Raw genomic sequence first — 21,301 nt, 5'->3', positions numbered from 1 at the left:
CCGATGCTGGCACTAAAACCGCGCTCAATCAGCTGTATACTGCCATAAGCAAACAGGAGAACGCTCATCCAGAGGCAGTGCTCCTAGTGGCCAGGGACTTTAATGCAGGGAAACTTAAATCAGTTTTACCTCATATCAGCATGTTAAATGTGCAACTGGAGGGGAAAAAAATTCTAGACCACCTTAATCCACACACAGAGACTCATACAAAGCTCTCCCTCGCCCTCCATTTGGCTAATCTGACCATAATTCTATCCTCCTGATTCCTGCTTACAAGCAAAAATTAAAGCAAAAAGCAGCACAAAAAAGTGGTCAGATAAAGCAGATGCTAAAATACGGGACTGTTTTGTTAGCACAGACTGGAATATGTTCCGGGATTCTTCCGATGGCATTGAGGAGTACACCACATCAGTCACTGGCTTCATCAATAAGTGCATCGATGACGTCGTCCCCACAGTGATTGTACGTACATATCCCAACCAGAAGCCATGGATTACAGGCAACATTCGCACTAAGCTAGAGGGTAGAGCTGCCACTTTCAAGGAGCAGGAGTCTAACCTGGAAGCTTATAAGAAATCCTGCTATGCCCTCAGACGAACCATCAAATAGGCAAGGCATCAATACAGGACTAAGATCAAATCGTACTACACGGCTCCAACGCTCATCGGATGTGGCAGGGCTTGCAAACTATTACAGACCACAAAGAGAAGCACAGCCGAGAGCTGCCCATTGATATGATCGTACCAGACAAGTTAAATAACTTCTATGCTCGCTTCGTGGCAAGTAACACTGAAACTGTAATCACGCTCGGCGCAGCCGATGTGAGTAAAACCTTTTAAACAGATCAACATTCACAAAGCCGCAGGGCCAAGCGGATTACCAGGACATGTACTCCGAGCATATGCTGACCAACTGGCAAGTGTCTTCACCGACATTTTCAACCTCTCAATGTCTGAGTCTATAATACCAACATGTTTCAAGCAGACCACCATAGGTCCTGTGCCCAAGAACACTAAGGTAACCTGCTTAAATGACTACCGGCCTGTAGCGCTCACATCTGTAGCCATGAAAGGCTGGTCATGGCTCACATCAAAACCATTATCCCAGAAACCCTAGACCCACTCCAATTTGCATACCGCCCCAACAGATCCACAGGTGATGCAATCTCTATTGCACTCCACACTGCCCTTTCACACATGGACAAAAGGGACACCTATGTGAGAATGCTATTCATTGACTACAGCTCAGCGTTCAACACCATAGTGCCCTCCAAGCTCATCACTAAGCTAAGGACCCTGGGACTAAACACCTCCCTCTGCAACTGGATGCTGGACTTCCTGACGGGCCACCCCCAGGTGGTAAGAGTAGGTAACAACACATCCGCCACACTTATCCTCAACACTGGGGCCCCTCAGGGGTACGTGCTCAGTCCCCTCCTGTACTCCCTGTTCACTCATGACTGCACGGCCAGGCACGACTCCAACACCATCATTAAGTTTGGCGATGACACAGCAGTGGTAGGCCTGATCACCGACAACGACGAGACAGCCTATAGGGAGGAGGTCAGAGACCTGACCGTGTGGTGAAAGGACAACCTCTCCCTCAATGTGTTCAAGACAAAGGAGATGATTGTGGACTACAGGAAAAGGAGGACTGAGCACACCCCCATTCTCATCTACAGGGCTGAGAGCTTCAAGTACAAGGTGTCCACATCACCAACAAACTAACATGGTTCAAGCACACCAAGACAGTCGTGAAGAGGGCACATCAAAACATATTCCCCCTTAGGAATCTGAAAATGTTTGGCATGGGTCCTCAGATCCTCAAAAGGTTTTACAGCTGAACCATCGAGAGCATTCTGACAGGTTGCATCATTGCCTGGTATGGCAACTGCTGTGCCTCCAACCGCAAGGCACTACAGAGGGTAGTGTGTACGGCCCAGTACATCACCGGGGCCAAGCTTCCTGCCATCCAGGACCTCAAAACCAGGCGGTGTCAGAGGAAGGCCCTAAAAATTGTCAGACTCCAGCCACCCTAGTCATCGACTGTTTTCTCTGCTACTGTACCGCAAGCAGTACCGGAGCGCCAAGTCTAGACCTAAGAGGCTTCTTAACAGCTTCTACCCCCAAGCCATAAGACCCCTGAACATCTAATCAAATGGCTACCCAGCCTATTTGCATTGCCCCCCCCCCCCCACGCTGCTGCTACTCTCTTTTATTATCAGTTTAATATCTCTACCTACATGTACATATTACCTTAATTACCTCGACACTGCTGCCCCGCTATTGTTATTTACTGCTGCCCTTTAATTATTTGATTTGTTTTCTCTTACCTTTTTTGGGGGGTATTTTCTTAACTGCATTGTTGTTTAAGGGCTTGTAAGTAAGCATTTCACTGTTGTATTTGGCTCATGTGACACAATTTGTTTACATTTTTGAGTTGATATAAACAAATCTGTGTGCTTCTACTTGGTTAGCTTGTGGAGCTAATGCAAGTCTTTGTGTTTCAGGCAAGTTTACTCAACATATTAATTTGACACCAATTGCCCTGGTGTCAACCAGATCTGCCATCCAGATTTGAAATCGTTCAAATACCCTGAGGATTTACCTGAGCCTGCATGGAGTGGTAGATTGAAGGGTTTTGCACATGTCCATCAAAGTAGAGGATAAAATAAAGGAAATTAAACATAGGCATTGATTGTGGTATGCTGCTGCTGACCTGATAACATAACAACAACCGCATAACACAATAATAAGCTTGATTAATAATAAAGTGAGTGTGTGCATTTCAATGAGTGTCTATGTATGACTATTCCTGTAGGATGTGCATGAGTTTGTCTCTGTTGTGATTGGCAGTAGGTGGTGGTATGCACATCGAATTGAGTGAAGTAGTACATACTCTTTTTTTTTTAAACTTCATGTTATTGCATGATTGGTTGAATTGTTTACATTGTTTATGAAAAGGATGTTACTCACCAGCGGTTAATGTAGTAAGTTACGTTTACTGTTCAACATTTTATTGCGTTTACCGGCAAGTTATTGCATTTACTGGGTTTATTACATGAAAAGTTATTAAATTTACCATTGTTACACACCCTTTGAGATTGCGCAACCACTTAATCTTTCCCTCCATACAATCCATGTAAATCTGATACTGTCAAGTTCAAATGTAACTTTGTGCGTGGAGGGTACTGTAGGTAATCCGCTTTCGCGGGCCAGTATTCCTTTCATTCGGGCCAGTAGCTTTCAGTTGGCACTGGCCCAGTGTGCCCCTGGCAAATTAACTTGAATGTCAAACACTGTAAAAGGCGTGCTAATTTAAAAGATGGTTAGATGTTATTAGCTTGGTTCTGTATGGAATACAGGTACATTATGGGTCAGAGGTCAGGTCATTGCCACCAGTGGAAAAAGTTGGTTCTAGAACCCTGCCAGAAGGCGGATGACTGGTTTGGGAAGTATCGAATCACTGAAGCTTTAGCTCCGCAGCAATATGATTTTAGATACCAGGTAAAGGCACACATTGTTAATATGTTTGTTTATGTATGTATGTGTGTGTTGGGGGGAGATGTAATCTATGATCTCCCCTTCCTAGACGTGGCGCTACCTCTACTCTCGCTCTCCTTCCTCTCTCTGCAGATAAGAGTTTAGATGTATGTGTGCTGCTTGGAAGCACTTCAGCTTTCATCCGGAGATACACACTGGTTGGTTGCTAAGGTGCAGGACAAGGAGAGAGATCTTGCCCTGAGTCGGGTGGCGAGGTGCAATCAGTGGTGCCTGCCTGAGCAGCCATGGCGTGCGTGTGTGTGCGTGCCGTTATCTTGCTGGCTGGCCTTCCGTTCCCATCCGTTCCCCGTCGGCCCTTTCCTCTGCCCTTTTCCTTCCTCCCCCCCCACCACCACCCCCACTGTGTGTGTATTTATTAGGATCCCCATTAGCTACTGCTAAAGCAACAGCTACTCTTCCTGGTGTCCACATAAAACATGACATATACAGTACATAACATTAATAGGCAAGGACAGAACTACATATATTTCAAATAAGAATTTATCGTTTCATACATTTATGCCTTGGCATTCCATGCATCATGTTCTCATTATAACGGCAACACTGCAGCCATTCATTTTCCCATATATTGCGATCCCTTGCTCTACTGTTACAGTTGCTTTGTCTAAGCAGGTCCTGATATCCTAATCTCACAGCACCAGTTGTTCTGTAAATACCTCACAACAACTTTGTCATTATGGGGTATTGTGTGTAGATGTGTTTTTTTTAAATGTATTATTCAGGCTGTAACACAACACAATGTGGAATAAGTCAAGGAGTATGAATACTTTCCGAAGGCACTTTACAGAGTCATTGAACATTGGTAACTTTAATAATGTTTACATACTGCTTTAACTACTTTATTTACCACAGGAGGTTGGTGGCACCATACTTAGGGAGGATGGGCTTGTGGTAATGGCTGGAGCAGAATAAGTAGAATGGTATCAAATACACTGAACAAAAATATGAACTCAGCATGAAACAATTTCAAAGATTTTACTGAGTTACAGTTTATACAAGGAAATCAGTCCATTGAAATAAATAAATTAGGCCCTAATCTATGGATTTCACATGACTGGGAATACAAATACGCGCAGCTGTTGGTCACAAACCTGTAGGGGTGTGGATCAGAAAACCAGTCCGTATCTAGTGTGACCACCATTTGCCTCATGCAGTGTGACACATCTCCTTCACATAGATTTGATCAGGCTGTTGATTTTGGCCTGTGGAATGTTGTCTCACTCCTCTTTGTGGGCTGTGAGAAGTTGCTGGATATTGGTGGGAACTGGAACACGCTGTTGTATGATGCAAAGCACCCCAAAACTGCTCAATGGGTGACATGTCTGGTGATTATGCAGGCCATGGAAGAACTGGGACATTGTGTACAGATCCTTGCGACATGGGGCTGTGCATTATTATGCTGAAACATGAGGTGATGGCGGCGGATGAATGGCACAACAATGGGCCTCAGGATCTCGCCACGGTATCTCTGCATTTAAATTGCCATCGATAAACTGCAATTGTGTTTGTTGTCCATAGCTTATGCCTGCCCATACCTTAACCCCACCGCCACCATGTGGCACTCTGTTCTCAACGTTGACATCAGCAAATCACTCGCCCACACGGTTGAAACCTGCCCAGTACAGTTGGAACTAGGATTTATCCGTAAAGAGCACACTTCTCCAGTGTGCCAGTGGCCAAAGGTGAGCATTTTCCCACTGAAGGCAGGTGAAGACCTTGGTGAGGACGACGTTCACCCAGATGAGCTTCCCTGAGACAGTTTCTGACAGTTTGTGCAGAAATTCTTTGATTGTGCAAACCCACAGTTTCAGCAGCTGTCCGGGGGCTGGATTATCTTGGCAAAATGCTCACGAACAGGGATGTAAACAAACTTGTGCATAGAATTTGAGAGAGATAAGATTTTTGTACATATGGAAAATTCCTGGGATCTTTTATTGCAGCTGATGAAACATGTTTTTACATCTTGTGTTCATAGATTTGTTCAGTGTACATCAAACACACAGTTTCCATGTATTTGATGCCATTCCATTTGCTCCATTTCGGCAATTCTTATGAGCCATCCTCCTCTCAGCAGCCTCCTGTGTTATGTACTGTATTCGAGTCAGGGTTTATCCTGTATACCTACTGCTGTACACACATTTTCTATTACCATACTGTCTATACACACCATTTACGTACAGTGCATTCGGAAATTATTCAGACCTCTTGACTTTTTCCAAATTTTGTTGTTACAGCTTTATTCTAAAATGGATTAAATTATATATTTTTTCCTCATCAATCTACACATAATACCCCATAATGAGAAAGTGAAAATAGGTTTTTGGAAATATTTTGCTAATTTATAATTTAAAAAAGCTAAAAACCAAAATGCCTAAGTATTCAGACCATGTGATATGAGACTTGAAATTGAGCTCAGGTGTATCTTTTTTCCATTGATCATCCTTGAAGTGTTTCTACAACTTGATTGGAGTCCATCTGTGGTCAAATCAATTGATTGGACATGATTTGGAAAGGCACACACCTGTCTATATAAGGTCCCACAGTTGACAGTGCATGTCAGAGCAAAAACCAAGCCATGAGTTCGAAGGAATTGTCCGGCGAGCTCAGAGACTGGATTGTGTTGAGGCACAGATCTGTGGAAAGGTACCAAAAAATGTCTGCAGCATTGAAGGTCCCCAAGAACACAGTGGCCTCCATCATTCTTAAATTAAAGATGTTGGAATCACCAAGACTCTTCCTAGAGCTGGCTGCCCGGCCAAACTGAGCAATCAGGGGAGAAGGGCCTTGGACAGGGAGGTGACCAAGAAACCGATGGTCACTCTGACAGAGCTCCAGAATTCCTCTGTGGAGATGGGAGAACCTTTCAGAAGTACAACCATCTCTGCAGCACTCCACCAATTAGGCCTTTACAGGCGGAAGCCACTCCTCAGTAAAAAGCACACTACAGCACACTAGGAGTTTGCCAAAAGGAACCTAAAGGACTCTCAGACCATGAGAAACAAGATTCACATCTGGAGGAAACCTGGCACCATCCCTACGATGAAGCATGGTGGTGGCAGCATCATGCTGTGGAGATGTTTTTCAGCGCCAGGGACTGGGAGACTAGTCAGGATCAAGGGGAAAGATGAACGGAGAAAAGTACAGAAAAATCCTTGATGAAAACCTGCTCCAGATCGCACAGGACCTCAGACTGGGGTGAAGGTTCACTGGAATTGATCCCAATTGAGTTCAGCAATGCTCCCCATCCACCCAGACAGAACTTGAATGGATATGCGGAGAAGAATGGGAGAATTCCCCGAATACAAGATTGTAGCGTCATAATTGTGCCAAGATTGTAGCGTCATAATCGAGGCTGTAATTGCTGCCAAAGGTGCTTAAACAAAGTACTGAGTAAAGGGTCTGAATACTTATGTAAATATAATATTTTTAAGTTTTTAAAAAGTACCTGGTTTTACTTTGTTTAGATTGATGAGGGAAAAAAACTATATTCAATCCATTTTAGAATAAGGCTGTAATGTAAAATGTGGAAAAAGTCAAGGGGTCAGATTACTTTCCGAATGGACTGTATATATATTTACTTTATATACAATTTTTCCGTGGGGTTTTGTATTGTGTATTTCAATAATGCATTCTTCGACACAGCTCATTTTAATATTTCTAGCACTGTACATTGCATTTTAGTTACTGTTTATTCACACCACATTATTTAGATACTGGATTCTTGATATAGCTCACAAATATCTACTGCTGTACATATCATTCTTAGTATATCTTGTGTAAATTCATCTTGTGTGTGTATATATACTGAGTGTACAAAACATTCGGAACACCTGCTCTTTCCATGACAGACTGCCTGGTGAATCCATGGTGAAAGCTATGATCCCTTATTAATGTCACTGGTTAAATCTACTTCAATCAGTATAGATGTTATTTAGTATTTTATTAGGATCCCCATTAGCTGTAGCGAAAGCAGCAGCTACTCTTCCTGGGGTCCACACAAAACATGAAACACAACACAGAATGACATAATACAGAACATCAATAGACAAGAACAGCTTAAGGACAGAACTACATACATGTCAATGCATACACACAAACTATCTAGGTCAAATAGGGGAGAGGCGTTGTGCCGTGATGTGTTGTAGACAGTTTATGAAGGATTTTTAAGCATTGAGGCAATTGAGACATGGATTGGGCATGTGTGTCATTTAAGAGGGTGAATTGGCAAGACAAAAGATTGAAGTGCCTTTTGAACAGGGTATGGTAGTAGGTGCACGGTTTGAGTGTTTCAAGAACAGCAACGCTGCTGGGGTTTTCACACTCAACAGTTTCCCGTGTATATCAAGAATGGTCCACCACCCGAAGGATATCCAACCAACTTGACACAACTGTAGGAAGCATTGGAGACAACATGGGCCAGCATCGCTGTGGAATGCTTTCGACATCTTGTCGAGTCCATGCCCTGACGAATTGAGGCTGTTCTGGTGGCAAAAGGCGGGGTGCAACTCAATATTAGGAAGATGTTCCAAATGTTTTGTGCCCTCTGGGTACAGTATCAGTCAAACGTTTGGACACACCTACTCATTCCAGAGTTTCTTTATTTGTACTATTTTCTACATTGTAGAATAATAGTTAAGACATAAACTATGAAATAACACATATGGAATCATGTAGTAACCAAACAAGTGTTAAACAAATCAAAATAGATATATTATGTTTGAGAATCTTCAAAGTAGCCACCTTTTGCCTTGATGACAGCTTTGCATATCCCATTACAAAGCAAAAACAGGCTTTTATAAATCTTTGCAAATATATTTTTAAAAATCACACTGAAATATCACATTTGCATACATATTCAGACCCTTTACTAAGTACTTTGTTGAAGCACCTTTGACAGTGATTACAGCCTCAAGTCTTCTTGGGTATGACGCTACAAGCTTGGCACACCTGTATTTGTGGAATTTCTCCCATTCTCTGCAGATCCTCTCAATCTCTGTCAGGTTGGATGGGGAGCGTCGCTGCACAGCTATTTTCAGGTCTCTCCAGAGATGTTCGATCGGTCCGGGCTCTGGCTGGGCCACTCAAGGACATTCAGAGACTTGTCCCTCCTGCATTGTCTTGACTGTGTGCTTTGTGTAGTTGTCCTGTTGGAAGGTGAACCTTCGCCCCGGTCTGAGGTCCTGTGTGCTCTGGAGCAGGTTTTCATCAAGGATCTTTCTGTACTTTGCTCTGTTCATCTTTCCCTCGATCCTGACTCGTCTCGCAGTCCCTGCCCCTGAAAATCATCCCCACAGCATGATGCTGCCACCACCATGCTTCACCATATGGATGCTGCCAGGTTTCCTCCAGGTGCGATGCTTGGCATTCATGCCAAAGAGTTCAGTCTTGGTATCATCAGACCAGAGAATCTTGTTTCTCATGGTCTGAGAGTCCTTTAGGTGCCTTTTGGCAAACTCCAAGCGGGCTGTCATGTTAATTTTACGGAGGAGAGGCTTCCATCTTGCGCCACTACCATAAAGACCTGATTGGTGGAGCAATGCAGAGATGGTTGTCCTTCTGGAAGGTTCTCCCATCTCCACAGAGGAAGTCTGGAGCTCTGTCAGAGTGACCATCGAGTTCTTGGTCACCTCCCTGACCAAGGCCCTTCTCCGATTGCTCAGTTTGGCCAGGCAACCAGCTCTAGGAAGAGTCTTGGTGGTTCCAAACTTCTTCCATTTAAGAATGATGGAGGCTACTGTGTTATTGGGGACCTTGAATGCTGCAGAAATGTTTTGGTACCCTTCCCACACAATCGAGTCTCGGAGCTCTATGGGCAATTCCTTTGACCTCATGGCATGGTTTTTGCTCTGACATTCAATGTCAACTGTGGGACCCTATATAGGCAGGTGTGTGCCTTACCAAATTGTGTCCAGTCATTTGATTTTACGACAGGTGGACTCCAATCAAGTTTACAAAATTCAAACTTACTATGTTTTCATTTCATTAATTCTTTTTTTATGCTTGAGTACGATTGCCTACTGTTCGTTGTTAACATTTCCTGCCCAAGTTTTCCCACTTTGCCAATGAAGTAATCATTAAAATAATTGGCAACATCAAATTGTTTTGTGATGTATAAGCCATCTGATTCAATGAAAGATGGAGTTGAATTTGTATTTCTGACAATTTGATTTAAAGTAATCAAAAGTTGTTTCACTATTCTTCATGTCATTGGTCTTGGCTTCATAATACAGTTTCTTCTTTTTGTTGAGTTTAGTCACATCATTTCTCAATTTGCATTAAGTCCGCCAGTCAGATGTGCAGCCAGACTTATTAGCCACTCCTTTTGCCCCATCTCTTTCAACCATACAGTTTTTAAATTCATCATCAATCCATGGAGCCTTAACAGTCCATTTCATTACCAATAATTGGAAAAAGCAATTTCATAAATTCATGAAGTGCAGCATCTGGATGCTCGTTATTAATCACATCAGACCAACAAATATTTATAATGTCGTCCACATAAGTCACAGCAAAATCTTTTGTATGATCTCTTATATACTATTTTAGGCCCAGATTTTGGAACTTTGGCTTTCCTGGATATAGCCACTATATTGTGATCACTGCATCCAATGGGTACGGATACAGCTTTAGAACAAAGTTCTACAGTATTAGTTAAAATGTGGTCAATACATGTGGATGATCTTGTTCCTGTAGTGTTTGTAAACACCCTAGTAGGTTGATTAAAAACCTGAACCAGGGCATCCCGGGTGGCGCAGTGGTCTAGGGCACTGCATCGCGGTGCTAGCTGTGCCACCAGAGACTCTGGGTTCGAGCCCAGGCACTGTTGCAGCCGGCCGCGACCGGGAGGTCCATGGGGCGACGCACAATTTGGCCTAGTGTCGTCCGGGTTAGGGAGGGTTTGGCAGGTAGGGATATCCTTGTCTCATCGCGCACTAGCGACTCCTGTGGCGGGCCGGGCGCAGTGCACGCTAACCAGGTTGCCAGGTTAGCGTGCACTGCCATGCAATCTCTATAGACAAACATTGACAGTAAAGTGTTTCCTCCGACACATTGGTGCGGCTGGCTTCCGGGTTGGATGCGCACTGTTTTAAGAAGCAGTGCGGCTTGGTTGGGTTGTGTTTCGGAGGATGCATGGCTTTTGACCTTCGTCTCTCCCGAGCCCGTACGGGAGTTGTAGCGATGAGACAAGATTGTAACTACTAACAATTGGATACCACGAAATTGGGGAGAAAAGGGGGTCAAATTGAAATAAATTTAAAAAACTGAACCAGATTACAGGCACTGGTTACATTGAGAAGCTTCCTCTTGAGCGGACAGCTTGATGAAAACCAGTCAATATTCAGGTCCCCAAGAAAGTAGACTTCTCTGTTTACCTCACACAAGCATTTCACGCATACAGTATGCATGCAGAAATATGTGGACACCCCTTTTAAAACAGTGGATTTGGCTATTTCAGCCACACCTGTTGCTGACCGGTTTATAAAATTTAGCACACCGCCATGCAATCTCCATAGACAAACATTGACAGTAAAATGACCTTACTGAAGAGCTCAGTGACTTTCAATGTGCCACTGCCATAAGATGGCATCTTTCCAACAAGTCAGTTAATCAAATTTCTGTCCTGCTAGAGCTGCCCCCGTCAACTGTATTGTGTGCTGTTATTGCGATGTGGAAACGTCTAGGAGCAACAATGGCTCAGCCACACAAGCTACGCTACCTGCCCCAATGCATAGTCAAGTTTGGTGGATGAGGAATAAGGATCTGTGCCTGTTTTTCATGGTTCGGGTTAGGCCCCTTAGTTCCAGTGAAGGGAAATCTTAATGCTACAGCATACAATGATATTTTAGACAATTCTGTGCTTCCAACTTTGTGGCAACAGTTTGGGGAAGGCCCTTTCCTGATTCAGCATGACAATGCCCCCATGCTCAAAGTGAGGTCCATACAGAAATGGTTTGTTGAGATCAGTGTGGAAGAACTTGACTGGCCTGCACAGAGCCCTGACCTCAACCCCATCAAACACCTTTGGGATGAATTGGAGCGCCGACTGCGAGCCAACGTTTATTTTTTTCCCATATGTGAAACTTTTGAAGCTCTTCTCCTGCAGTTGTAACAGCTCCTTGTAGCATTATTTTTGTTGCTTTAAAATATATTTCACCTGCGCAAGCTAGACACTGTCCTCTTCTTTGTTTGGCATGGTTATCGTTGGTGTACCACATACTGTAGGTCCAGCCAGGTCAGGTTAATGTGTGTGTGTTTACTATGGCCTAACCTATCCCTGTGGCTGTGTCTCTGTGTCCTCACTGCCTTTGCAATGCTCCCTGATGCAGAACCAGAGCCTTTTAACATGTTGACTCTATCTGGCTGAACAAAGGAGCTGATAGACAGAGGCCTTGGCTTTCGCTATCTGGTTTACTGTAGCAGCAATATAATAGACAGGGCACACATACACACACACACACAGGCTGTTGTTCTATTCATTCCCATCAAGTGCTGATCTCTGATCTCCATCTCTTTGCCCTGGTATTTCACGATGGTGGTTTTTACACGATGACAAGGGGTTACACAAACAAACCTGCATCACCACCACTCCTTACCCTTACCTCTCTCTCTCTCTCTCTGTCTCTCTCTGAGGGGTTGTGGGCACACACACAAACACACACTCACCTGGCTTCTCCTGCAGTAATCCCTGTGGTGATATTTATAGCCGGGGACTCAGAAGAGAGATGAGTATCTGCCTCCATGAATCCAACAGGGGCCCGGCCAGGGAAGGCCAGCATCTCTGCAGCTCCAGCTTGTTGACTCTGTCACAGTGTGGAAATGCAGGCTAGCTCCAATGCCACTGATAAAGCCCCTGAGGATCAGATAGAGGTCTGCTATGGACAGACAGAACGCTACTCTTTGTTGTTCTTGGAAGCAGCTTAGTTTTAGGCTAATGGCTTCTGCAGAACATTGCGATCCAAAGTTCATGGTGAAGTAGTAGACCGAGGTTCCGGGGGTTAACAGATTTATACCGTCCACGATATGTTGTGTGTGAACAAACGATACGCTTCGAATTAAGTTACTGCTCCTTTAATGGGGGCGGCAGGTAGCCTAGTGGTTAGAGCGTTGGGTCAGTAACCGAAAGGTTGCTGGATTGAATCCCAGAGCTGAAAAAGTACAAATCTGTCATTCTGCCCCTGAACAAGGCAGTTAACCCACTGTTCCCCGGTAGGCAGTCATTGTAAACAATCATTTGTTCTTAACTGACTTGCCTAGTTAAATTTTAATAAAAAATAATTAAAAACATTAAATCAATAAAAATGATTGCTCAACTGAGTACCATAATATGTCAGAAAACATACCAGTCAGAAACATGATCAAGTAGCTGGCAGAGATCCACTGGTTTGGGAATTAAACTGTGCTAAGACACAGGTCTGTGGTTTCACTGTGACTTGACTGTAAATCCATCACTTTACAATCCATATGAATTAGATGAACAGATTCAGCGCTCCTTTTGGCTTTCATCCTCAGAGCCTCCGTCCTACATGGCATCCTATTCCCTAATATTGTGTACTACTTTTGACCAGGGTCCATAGCCTCTACTGGAACAAAACCCCAAACAATCCGAGCTTAGCGTTGTCATCCTGGAGACTGGGCCAGCCAGAGAGATTCCAGGGCTTGTGGTTGAAAACGGGAAAAGAAAGAGAGTAGATATGGCTTGGAGCTGCATTCCTGCTGGTCCTCCGTGTCTTTCCTCTGCTCTCTCGCTCGCTTCCTTCTCCTGCTCTTCCACCTCTCCTCCACCCTCAGTGAGGCTGTCGGATGGACTGACCCCGCCATGGCTTCCTCTCGCTGTCTCATCTGACCCGATGAAGCAGCTGTCTGTGGCCTCTCCATTAGGACCCAACTGAAGGCCCATCATGTCATCTTTCCCACCTGTGTAGAGTTCACTTTGGCTTTGTCCGAATACCCGTACTTGCATTCTAAATACAGTATTACGCATTTTGGGTGTACAAAAAAATGTTTTTTTAAATATTATGTGACACACATTTTATATGCTTTAAATGCCAGGATGTCAAACTCATTGCAGCTTTTCATCTAGTAGAATTCACTGCACATTATTGAGGAAGAGAATCGTCTCCTGAGACTTGTGTGTTTGACAACAGCTGATAATCATCTGAGGGGACGCAATGTACCAAAATGAACGAGCGGCGGGAATCAATGCAATTGCGCGTTCTTTGACACATTCTCAGTAGGATGAGCCTAGTATGCTGATACTTGTTGCTTACTGCATTAGTTTTTACTAAACAGTACGTTCAAAATAGTGTGTAGCGCGATTAGTACGCAGTATGCAGTTTCAGGAAGTAGTAGGCAAGCCAGATTTCAGACACGTCCTGTTTCTGTAGGTACACTCATCTCCACTGAAGTGTGGTCCATTTAAGTAAAGGGTTGTATTCGTTTTCTTAACTGCTTCAACAATCAATAATGACCTGTTGTCACGTTCGTCGTATTGAGGAGACCAAAGCGCAGCGTGATGTGAATTACATCCCTTTAATGATAGATAAAAAACGAACACGAAGTACACTAAACAAACAAACAAAATATCAAAATGAACATGACCGTTATAAATACTGCGTGCAAACATGCAACATCACATAGACAATAAGCCACGAAATACCCAAAGAAGATGGCTGGTTCCCAATCAGAGACAACGATAAACAGCTGCCTCTAATTGAGAACCAATCTAGGCAACCACAGACTTACATAAACACCTAGACAGTACAAAAACACATACATCACCCATTTCACACCCTGACCTAACCAAAATATAAAAAGAAAATGAAGAATACTCAGGTCAGGGCATGACACCTGTTACATGTTTCGGGGGTTTATTTATTAGCAATTCTGCTACATGGATGATGATCAGCAGAAATGTTATTTTTTTTTATGCAGAATGATAAGGAGTTGTGTTCCTCTTTGGGCTGTGGACGGTTGGCTCTCTACTTATGGAGATTGAGTAAACCCGTAGAGAGCAAAAAACATCTCTGGTGATTAACTCGCTGAGTCGTGAGTCACACTGACTCTGATCTAATCCAAACCTTACTTGGCCCTCTTTTATTGTTTCTGTTGGCATGGAGAACCTGTATAGAAAATATGTATCCTCTGTGTACTTTTAGTGTGCACCACTGTGGCAAAAAAAACCACTGGTTTGATTTGAGGGAGAAAATGTTTAATGAGTGTAGGTATCAGACACCAACACTTTACATAATAAATCAGCCAGATTAATAACAAAGCAATAAAATGATATATTACAATCAGCAAGAATATAAAAAGTACTCTTAACAAACACTAACCGGCTGACAGACTAACCAGGGGAGTTCAATGGACAAAAAAAAAAATGTGGGAACACACAAAAGCCAATACAAGTGTTTATTTTGCAGGCCTGTGGGGAAAAGTTATGTCTTTTAGAGAGGACTTGAATGTGTGTAGTGAGCTGCGATTGTAACTTGTGTGTCTGTCTTTAGGACTACCCCAAGAACAGACACCCGGGCTGGAGCCAAGGCTCAGTGGCTTATCACGCAGGTGAGACTTGGTGCTCTTCATCACATTTTCTCTGTGCTCTTTGTCAACATTACCCTGTGCTCTTCCTAACTTGTTTTCTGTCTTGCCTTTCTCTCCTCTCCTGGTCTGTCTTGCTTACCGGTTAGCTCATTCCCTGAGTATGTGGGTTCTGATGGATCACAACTGCATCTCTCTGACACACACAGTTCCAAACCCAGCATCTCTGGGCACCATCTCAGCTGGAGGGGGCCAGGGCAGATAGAGTAGGATCACGCAGGGCGATAAAGAAGAGAACGGCAAAACGTCTGAGGTTAGAAAGGGGGGTGATATCTCATTCCTCGGGGAGAGATCTCTCCTTCTCCAATCAAGGAATCAGTTGCAGTTATCTTGCTACGGTTGTATAACTGCTCAGTGTGGCCCTTTGTGAAGACAGGCCCTGTTGCCGACTGCTGCTGTCGCTCGGTCTCTAGGGATCTGCCGTCCCAAAGCCTCCGGCATCCCGCCGCTATCTATCACTGAAGACTTATCACTGTTGATTAGCTACCACGTGCTGCTAGGTCTGCTGCTGTATCAACGCTAGAGGGAATGTATCATGGGGGCACTGAGGGTTGTCTACAGAGAGGCCAGTCGCAAGGACCCCGTTGTTAAATCCATCATCGTAGATGGGCTAGAAGGCATCAGCCAGATGGTGTGTCTGAAATGGTTCAAAGGTAGCCTGCATCCTATTCCCAAATGACTATACAGTGTAGTGCATGACGTTTGACCAGAGTAATCTGCTAGCTGTCCTAGTCTGCCTCCCAAATTGGCACCCTATTTCCTAGTGCACTACTTTTGACCGGAACCCTCATGGGCCCTACAAAGGGAATGGGGTGCAACCCTAGGAGGGCTGGAGATGATACAGCCAGTATGGGATTGGGGCACCACAGTCAGTCCCGTTGGGTTCTGTATGTGGGCTCCCGCTCTGGTTTGGCTGGCGTGTAGAAGACTCCACAAGAATTTGCATGCCCAAGCACAGTTCCCCATTAATCTTATTTGTTAGAGACAAAAATGATATATGTGGTTTTCCACACTGTTTCTGAGGTTTGCCTTCCCATGCTTGGGTTCACGTACAGGCTCCGTCCAGCTCCTTCAGTCTACATCAACATGACTCCTAGTACCTCATAGGCTGTGTCCCAAACGTGACCTTATTCCTTACATCTGGTCAAAAGTAGTGCACTACGTAGGGAACAAGAGGCCTCTTAGAACCTCTTAGTTATATCCTCGCCAGCCAGCCATCCATCCATCCAAGCAAGCCTTCAGCACAGTCAGCAGCGCAATAGCTCAGGACTTCACAATATGCACACACAAGACAAACTAGTATCTATGTACGCAATAATAATAGGGAAGGCTGATTGTTCAATGTGTGTCTTTTGCCTTACTGAGTTTTGAGAGAGGGCACTTCTTGCTGTTTAGCTTTTTTTACTGTGAAAAGGTACATCTGTTTGGTTTATCAACGCAGTCGTCTGTTTAGCTCACAATCATGTGTGCGTCCCGAATCGCACCCTATTCCCTATATAGTGCACTACCTTTGACCAGAGGCCCATATAAAGGGAATAGTCAGCCATTTGGGAATCAGCCATATCTGTTTTTAGGTTCTCCTCACGTTCCAGAGGGCAAGTGACTGCCAGCGTATCATTTCACTCACATCAATCAAAAGTGTGACTGTTGTGATATTGGCACAGACAGTGAGAACCTCCATTCCGTGCCACAGTGTGATGTTGCTGACTGTGTCGATGGGCCGTGGTCCATTTTCTCTGCTCTGAGCGGACCAAGGCGTAGCACCCTGGTGTGTGTGTGTGTGTGTGTGGCGTGTTGTGGTGCCCTGTTAGTAGCAGCCTGTGAGGCAGCAGCTCACCAAGCCTCATTAACCCTGTCACCTTGGCAGGCGCTACGCTTTCAGAGCACGACCCTATCGCCACTCCTCATCAGTGACTCACACTCTGACTCAACACCAGCACGATGCCCTGCCCTACAACAACCAGCACTACCTAACCTGGCTGGCACTGGCCCACCACAGAGCCAGACCTGGCATACGCCCTACCTTACCACCACAGCCTTGCTTCTTTGTCACTGGCACAGGCCAACACCTTACCCTACCACCACGGCCTTGCCGTACTAGCCCAGGCCACACCCTACAACACCCTACAACCACCATAGCCACATTTTAACAATGAAGACCTACTGCATGTATCTTCTAGGTCAGTGGCTGTGGTGTTAAAATCCATGCACATATTCTAGATGTTGTTGTTGAGTCAAAGTTCCCTGGGCCAGGCCAGGGAGGGATTCAGGGAAGCCCCTGTGTTTTCCAGACACACATACCCTCCTATTATGAACGCCAAGGGGCCCTGTTCTCTCGTTCACACCTCTTTTCCTCCATCCCTCCGGTCTTCAGCTGTCTTCCAGCCAGGTGTCAGCCAGATTTCCTGGCCTGGCGAGCTGGTGTCTCAGGTGCCAGAAGCCTTGCCTTCTCTAGCCAGAGCCATTTCTTTATCCACGCTCCACACTGCTATTTTTAGCCACCCTCCTCTCCTCCTCCTCCTGCTCCTCTCTTCCCCCTCTTCTCTTTCCCCGTCGTGGAACCAGTGTTTGCTGTGTGTGTTGTGACAGGGGCCCACATGGGAGCCCTAATGATAGTGTCTCCATCTCCCTCCCCGTCCGACACACACACACACACACACACACAATCTCAGATAAAGATTGTTTAAACAGTATCCTGAGCTGAGGACGGCTCCCATGACAACTCCACAAATATTTACCAGAAACCAGCCGCAGCGCACCGTGGAGGATCATGTCTGCAGGCTACCTTTTTAGTGTTTTTCATTCTTTTTTTTATTGTTCTCTTTCTCTCGTGTGTGCACACGTGTGTGTGTGTGTGTGCGTGCTTTACTTCTTTCTTGTTTTGTTGTTTTTCCACCAGAGATTGGATTTGTTTTACTGAAAGAATACTGAAGTTGTGTTATGTAGATGTAGAGGCCTGTTTGTTCCAGTGATCATGTCCCTGGAACATTCGGACGGAGGAACATTTACCCTTGGTAATCACTGTACACGGTGTGCCATGTAGACCGTGTCATTTTGAATAGATGGCACGGCACGAAATCCAGAATGAGATTGGAAATATTAGAGCATCGTGTGCAACACATGTACCTAGCTGTTTACCTAGATGATCCTTGCTTTCTTATGGACATCCTAAAAAGAGTTTTATGTCAAATCCCACTGGAGGTGTTTCTAGTAACATGTAGTTTTTTTGCAAATGTTGCCCTCTTGGTGAAAGTTCAAAAATATTGTAGCATAATACAGTAGGATTATCTAGCCATCAATAAACAAATAAATCCCATTTAGCCCTTTTTTTACATCAACAGTCCTTACACAGTGACAAGATGTCTCCCCCTCTCTCTCTCTCTCTCTCTCTCTCTTTCTGTGCCTCTCTATCTCTCCCTCTCTTTCTCTCCCGCTCTTTCTCAGATGATGGGAAGATCTTCCATGGTAGTGGGGTTGGGGAGCCGTTTGGTCCTCGCTGCATCGAGGGTGACATCATGGGCTGTGGCATCATGTTCCCAAGGGACTACATATTGGATGGTGAAGGTAAGGACAATAAGATGGTGCCACATTTTCAGTTCATATCTTTATTGTTCCCGAATGGCAATTTGTTTACAGTAGCGGAAGTTAAAGACATGCTCCGGAACTTTGGTGACTGACTAGTATTATTTTTTTTAAACCTCCCGCTTTGGGCTGGACGTGTCAGTGTGTAGTTCATACATGCATAATCTATGAGGAGAATTACTGTCTGATGAAATTCCTAGTTTGAAAGCAACTGTTTTCTAAGCTTTGCCATTGCCCCTTCATTTTTCCCCAAGTGGGCCAGCCCCCTTGCAATTCGAGTTCAACCAATGAGCTTCGGCCCCTCGCCGTATGACTGACAGCTAGCAAGAAGCACACACAGCGGAGTGAGAGAGAGAGCGAAACAAATGGCAGTTGTGCACGTACAGTTTTCTGCACATATGTGATGTAAACACTTTTTGCTCGTGAGGGCTACTTTCAGAACTACTGGCTAAAAAGTCTACAAAAGTACCGGAGAATCCCTTTAAACGTGTTTTCAATGTCACCTGTTCCCATTAATGACATGACCGTTCCTCCCTGCAACCTACAGGTGTGTTGTAGAATAATGAGGAAGTAGTGACACTTGCCTGAGTTGAGAGTGAATGTTAGATGAATTCAGCTGTCGGGGGGCAAATCTTCACTTCCGCCCAATTTTCACTTAGTCATACATTGATGGAAATTTCAAAGGAAATCAGGGTCACAACTTTGGCTTTAGAAGTGGGGGGTACATAACTTGGCGGGGGGGGGGGTTCTCCCATTTTTGGGGGGCATCTAAAGCTCATTTCCTGCAATTCTACACAATCTAATATGACCCATGGCCCTTCTAGTCGTCTCTGTTTAGAACAACAAAAAGTAAGCAAAAATGCCCCCAGTCAAGCTAAGAGATCATTATTAAATATTGTTTTAAGTGATTGCTAAGACTGAACTAGATCCATGATAATTCAATAGTCAATATTGTGTTTCACCTTTAACCAATAACCTAACAAATAAAGTATCAATTCTTTCGATTGTCTTTATTAAGACGTCCTCTATCAAATTTCAGCCAGCCCGATCCGCCCGCCCCCCACCAGTCGAGTCAGTACCTCAACTCTCCCCAACTGCCTTCCCATCTTTTTTTTCCTTTTCTTTTCTTGTCTCAAGGGAAAGGTTTGAAAAACAAAAGTTTGACTAAAAACACACCTACACATGAACACACAAACAGTCCATCCTCCATATAATTCATATCGTAGGGCTAATAGTACTGTAGAGATATTTTTACTTGCACACAATCTAGCTGGGTCACCCAGTCCTGCCCCGAGGGGTCCACGGCCTTGTAGCGCCCCAACCCAACACACCCCACTCAGCTTTAGGATCTTAGTGAAACATTAATTATTGGTTTCCGGTGTGTTAGGCCAAGACCAGAGTGACGAACAACCGTCCAACAGAACCCCAGGGTCAAGACTGAGCAGCCCAGCAGCTAGGGATGGCCTAAATACGTCTCTCATGACGTGGGCATGTTTTCAATACAGACTCCTTTTGTCGTACAGTATTCCATATAAGGCATCCAAACCTTATGAAAGTTGCACACTATGCCCTTAATCTGGGAATAAATCAAATCTACTGATACATAACTTGACATTTCTTCCATCCATTGTGGGAGGATAACCAACATTCAGATGAATAGCAATGCAGTTCATAGCCACTATAAATGCTAGGTTACACAGTTTCTTCTAATAACAGTCTCCAGTATCATCATTTCCAATCAAACAAAAACAGGGTGAACTGAGAATCTGTAGACATGCTGAGATAAAAGAACATACTTCTTTACCAGAATTCACACAAGACCATAACATTTGCACATATGTCCCAATTTGTGTTTTACCGCCTCCAGCGGACGAATGACATTTCTGAGTGCATGTTATTCAGTTTCACTGGCATATAGAATGTTCTATGGATGGTCTTAAACTGCAGTCATTTGTGTCTGAGATTATAGGAACATGACTGGGCATTCTAACGTGTCCATTCATCATCAATAGCGTCTCCCAGGTCTTCCTCACATTTTAGTTTTACGTGTTTTGTGTCATCGAGAGAACCTCGATCAACCCTTGATACAGTTTGGAAATCAACTTTAGAGGTTTGTCCGACTGCGTTAAAATAGTCTACATCTTTGAAGCTTCTTGCTTGTCCAGTGTTTGCTGCACAGAGAAAATAAAGTGTATCTGCAAAAGTACACCTCTGTGCTGACAGACTGGTCTTCCCTGGCTGTCTGACCCTGATGAGACCCCCTGTCACCATCTGATCCTGACCCTGATGAGACCCCCTGTCACCATCTGACCCTGATCTTGATGAGACCCCCTGTCACCATCTGACCCTGATGAGATCCCCTGTCACCATCTGAATCCTGACCCTGATGAGACCCCCTGTCACCGTCTGACCCTGATGAGACCCCCTGTCACCGTTTGACCCTGATGAGACCCCTGTCACCATCTGACCCTGATGAGACCCCCTATCACCATCAACTCGAGATGAAACTTTGTATCCATTCACTGATTGTTGTAACTTACTGTAAAATTCACCTGGCC

The 21,301-nt window shown here is 44.5% G+C and overlaps 2 protein-coding genes across 4 annotated transcripts in view; one reads left to right on the top strand and one right to left on the bottom strand.

Annotated features, from left to right (window-relative positions):
* Positions 1–12,448, bottom strand: part of igfbp6b (insulin-like growth factor binding protein 6b) — a 90,772-nt gene extending 78,324 nt beyond the window's left edge. Inside the window, exon 1 of the mRNA XM_020459278.2 lies at positions 12,228–12,448. The gene's annotated coding sequence lies outside the window, so the exon portion shown is untranslated. The remainder of the gene's footprint in view (positions 1–12,227) is intronic.
* Positions 1–21,301, top strand: part of spryd3 (SPRY domain containing 3) — a 97,246-nt gene that overhangs the window by 70,544 nt on the left and 5,401 nt on the right. For all 3 annotated transcript variants that reach the window (XM_031803922.1, XM_020459276.2, XM_020459275.2), the window contains 2 exons: positions 15,068–15,125; positions 18,606–18,725. In XM_031803922.1, coding sequence (XP_031659782.1) covers positions 15,068–15,125; positions 18,606–18,725 — 178 coding nt within the window. The remainder of the gene's footprint in view (positions 1–15,067; positions 15,126–18,605; positions 18,726–21,301) is intronic.

The sequence above is a fragment of the Oncorhynchus kisutch genome, linkage group LG24 (assembly GCF_002021735.2).
Source record: "Oncorhynchus kisutch isolate 150728-3 linkage group LG24, Okis_V2, whole genome shotgun sequence".
NCBI lineage: Eukaryota > Metazoa > Chordata > Actinopteri > Salmoniformes > Salmonidae > Oncorhynchus > Oncorhynchus kisutch.
Note: the sequence above shows the minus strand (reverse complement) of the source record. Positions and strands in the feature narration are given on the sequence as shown.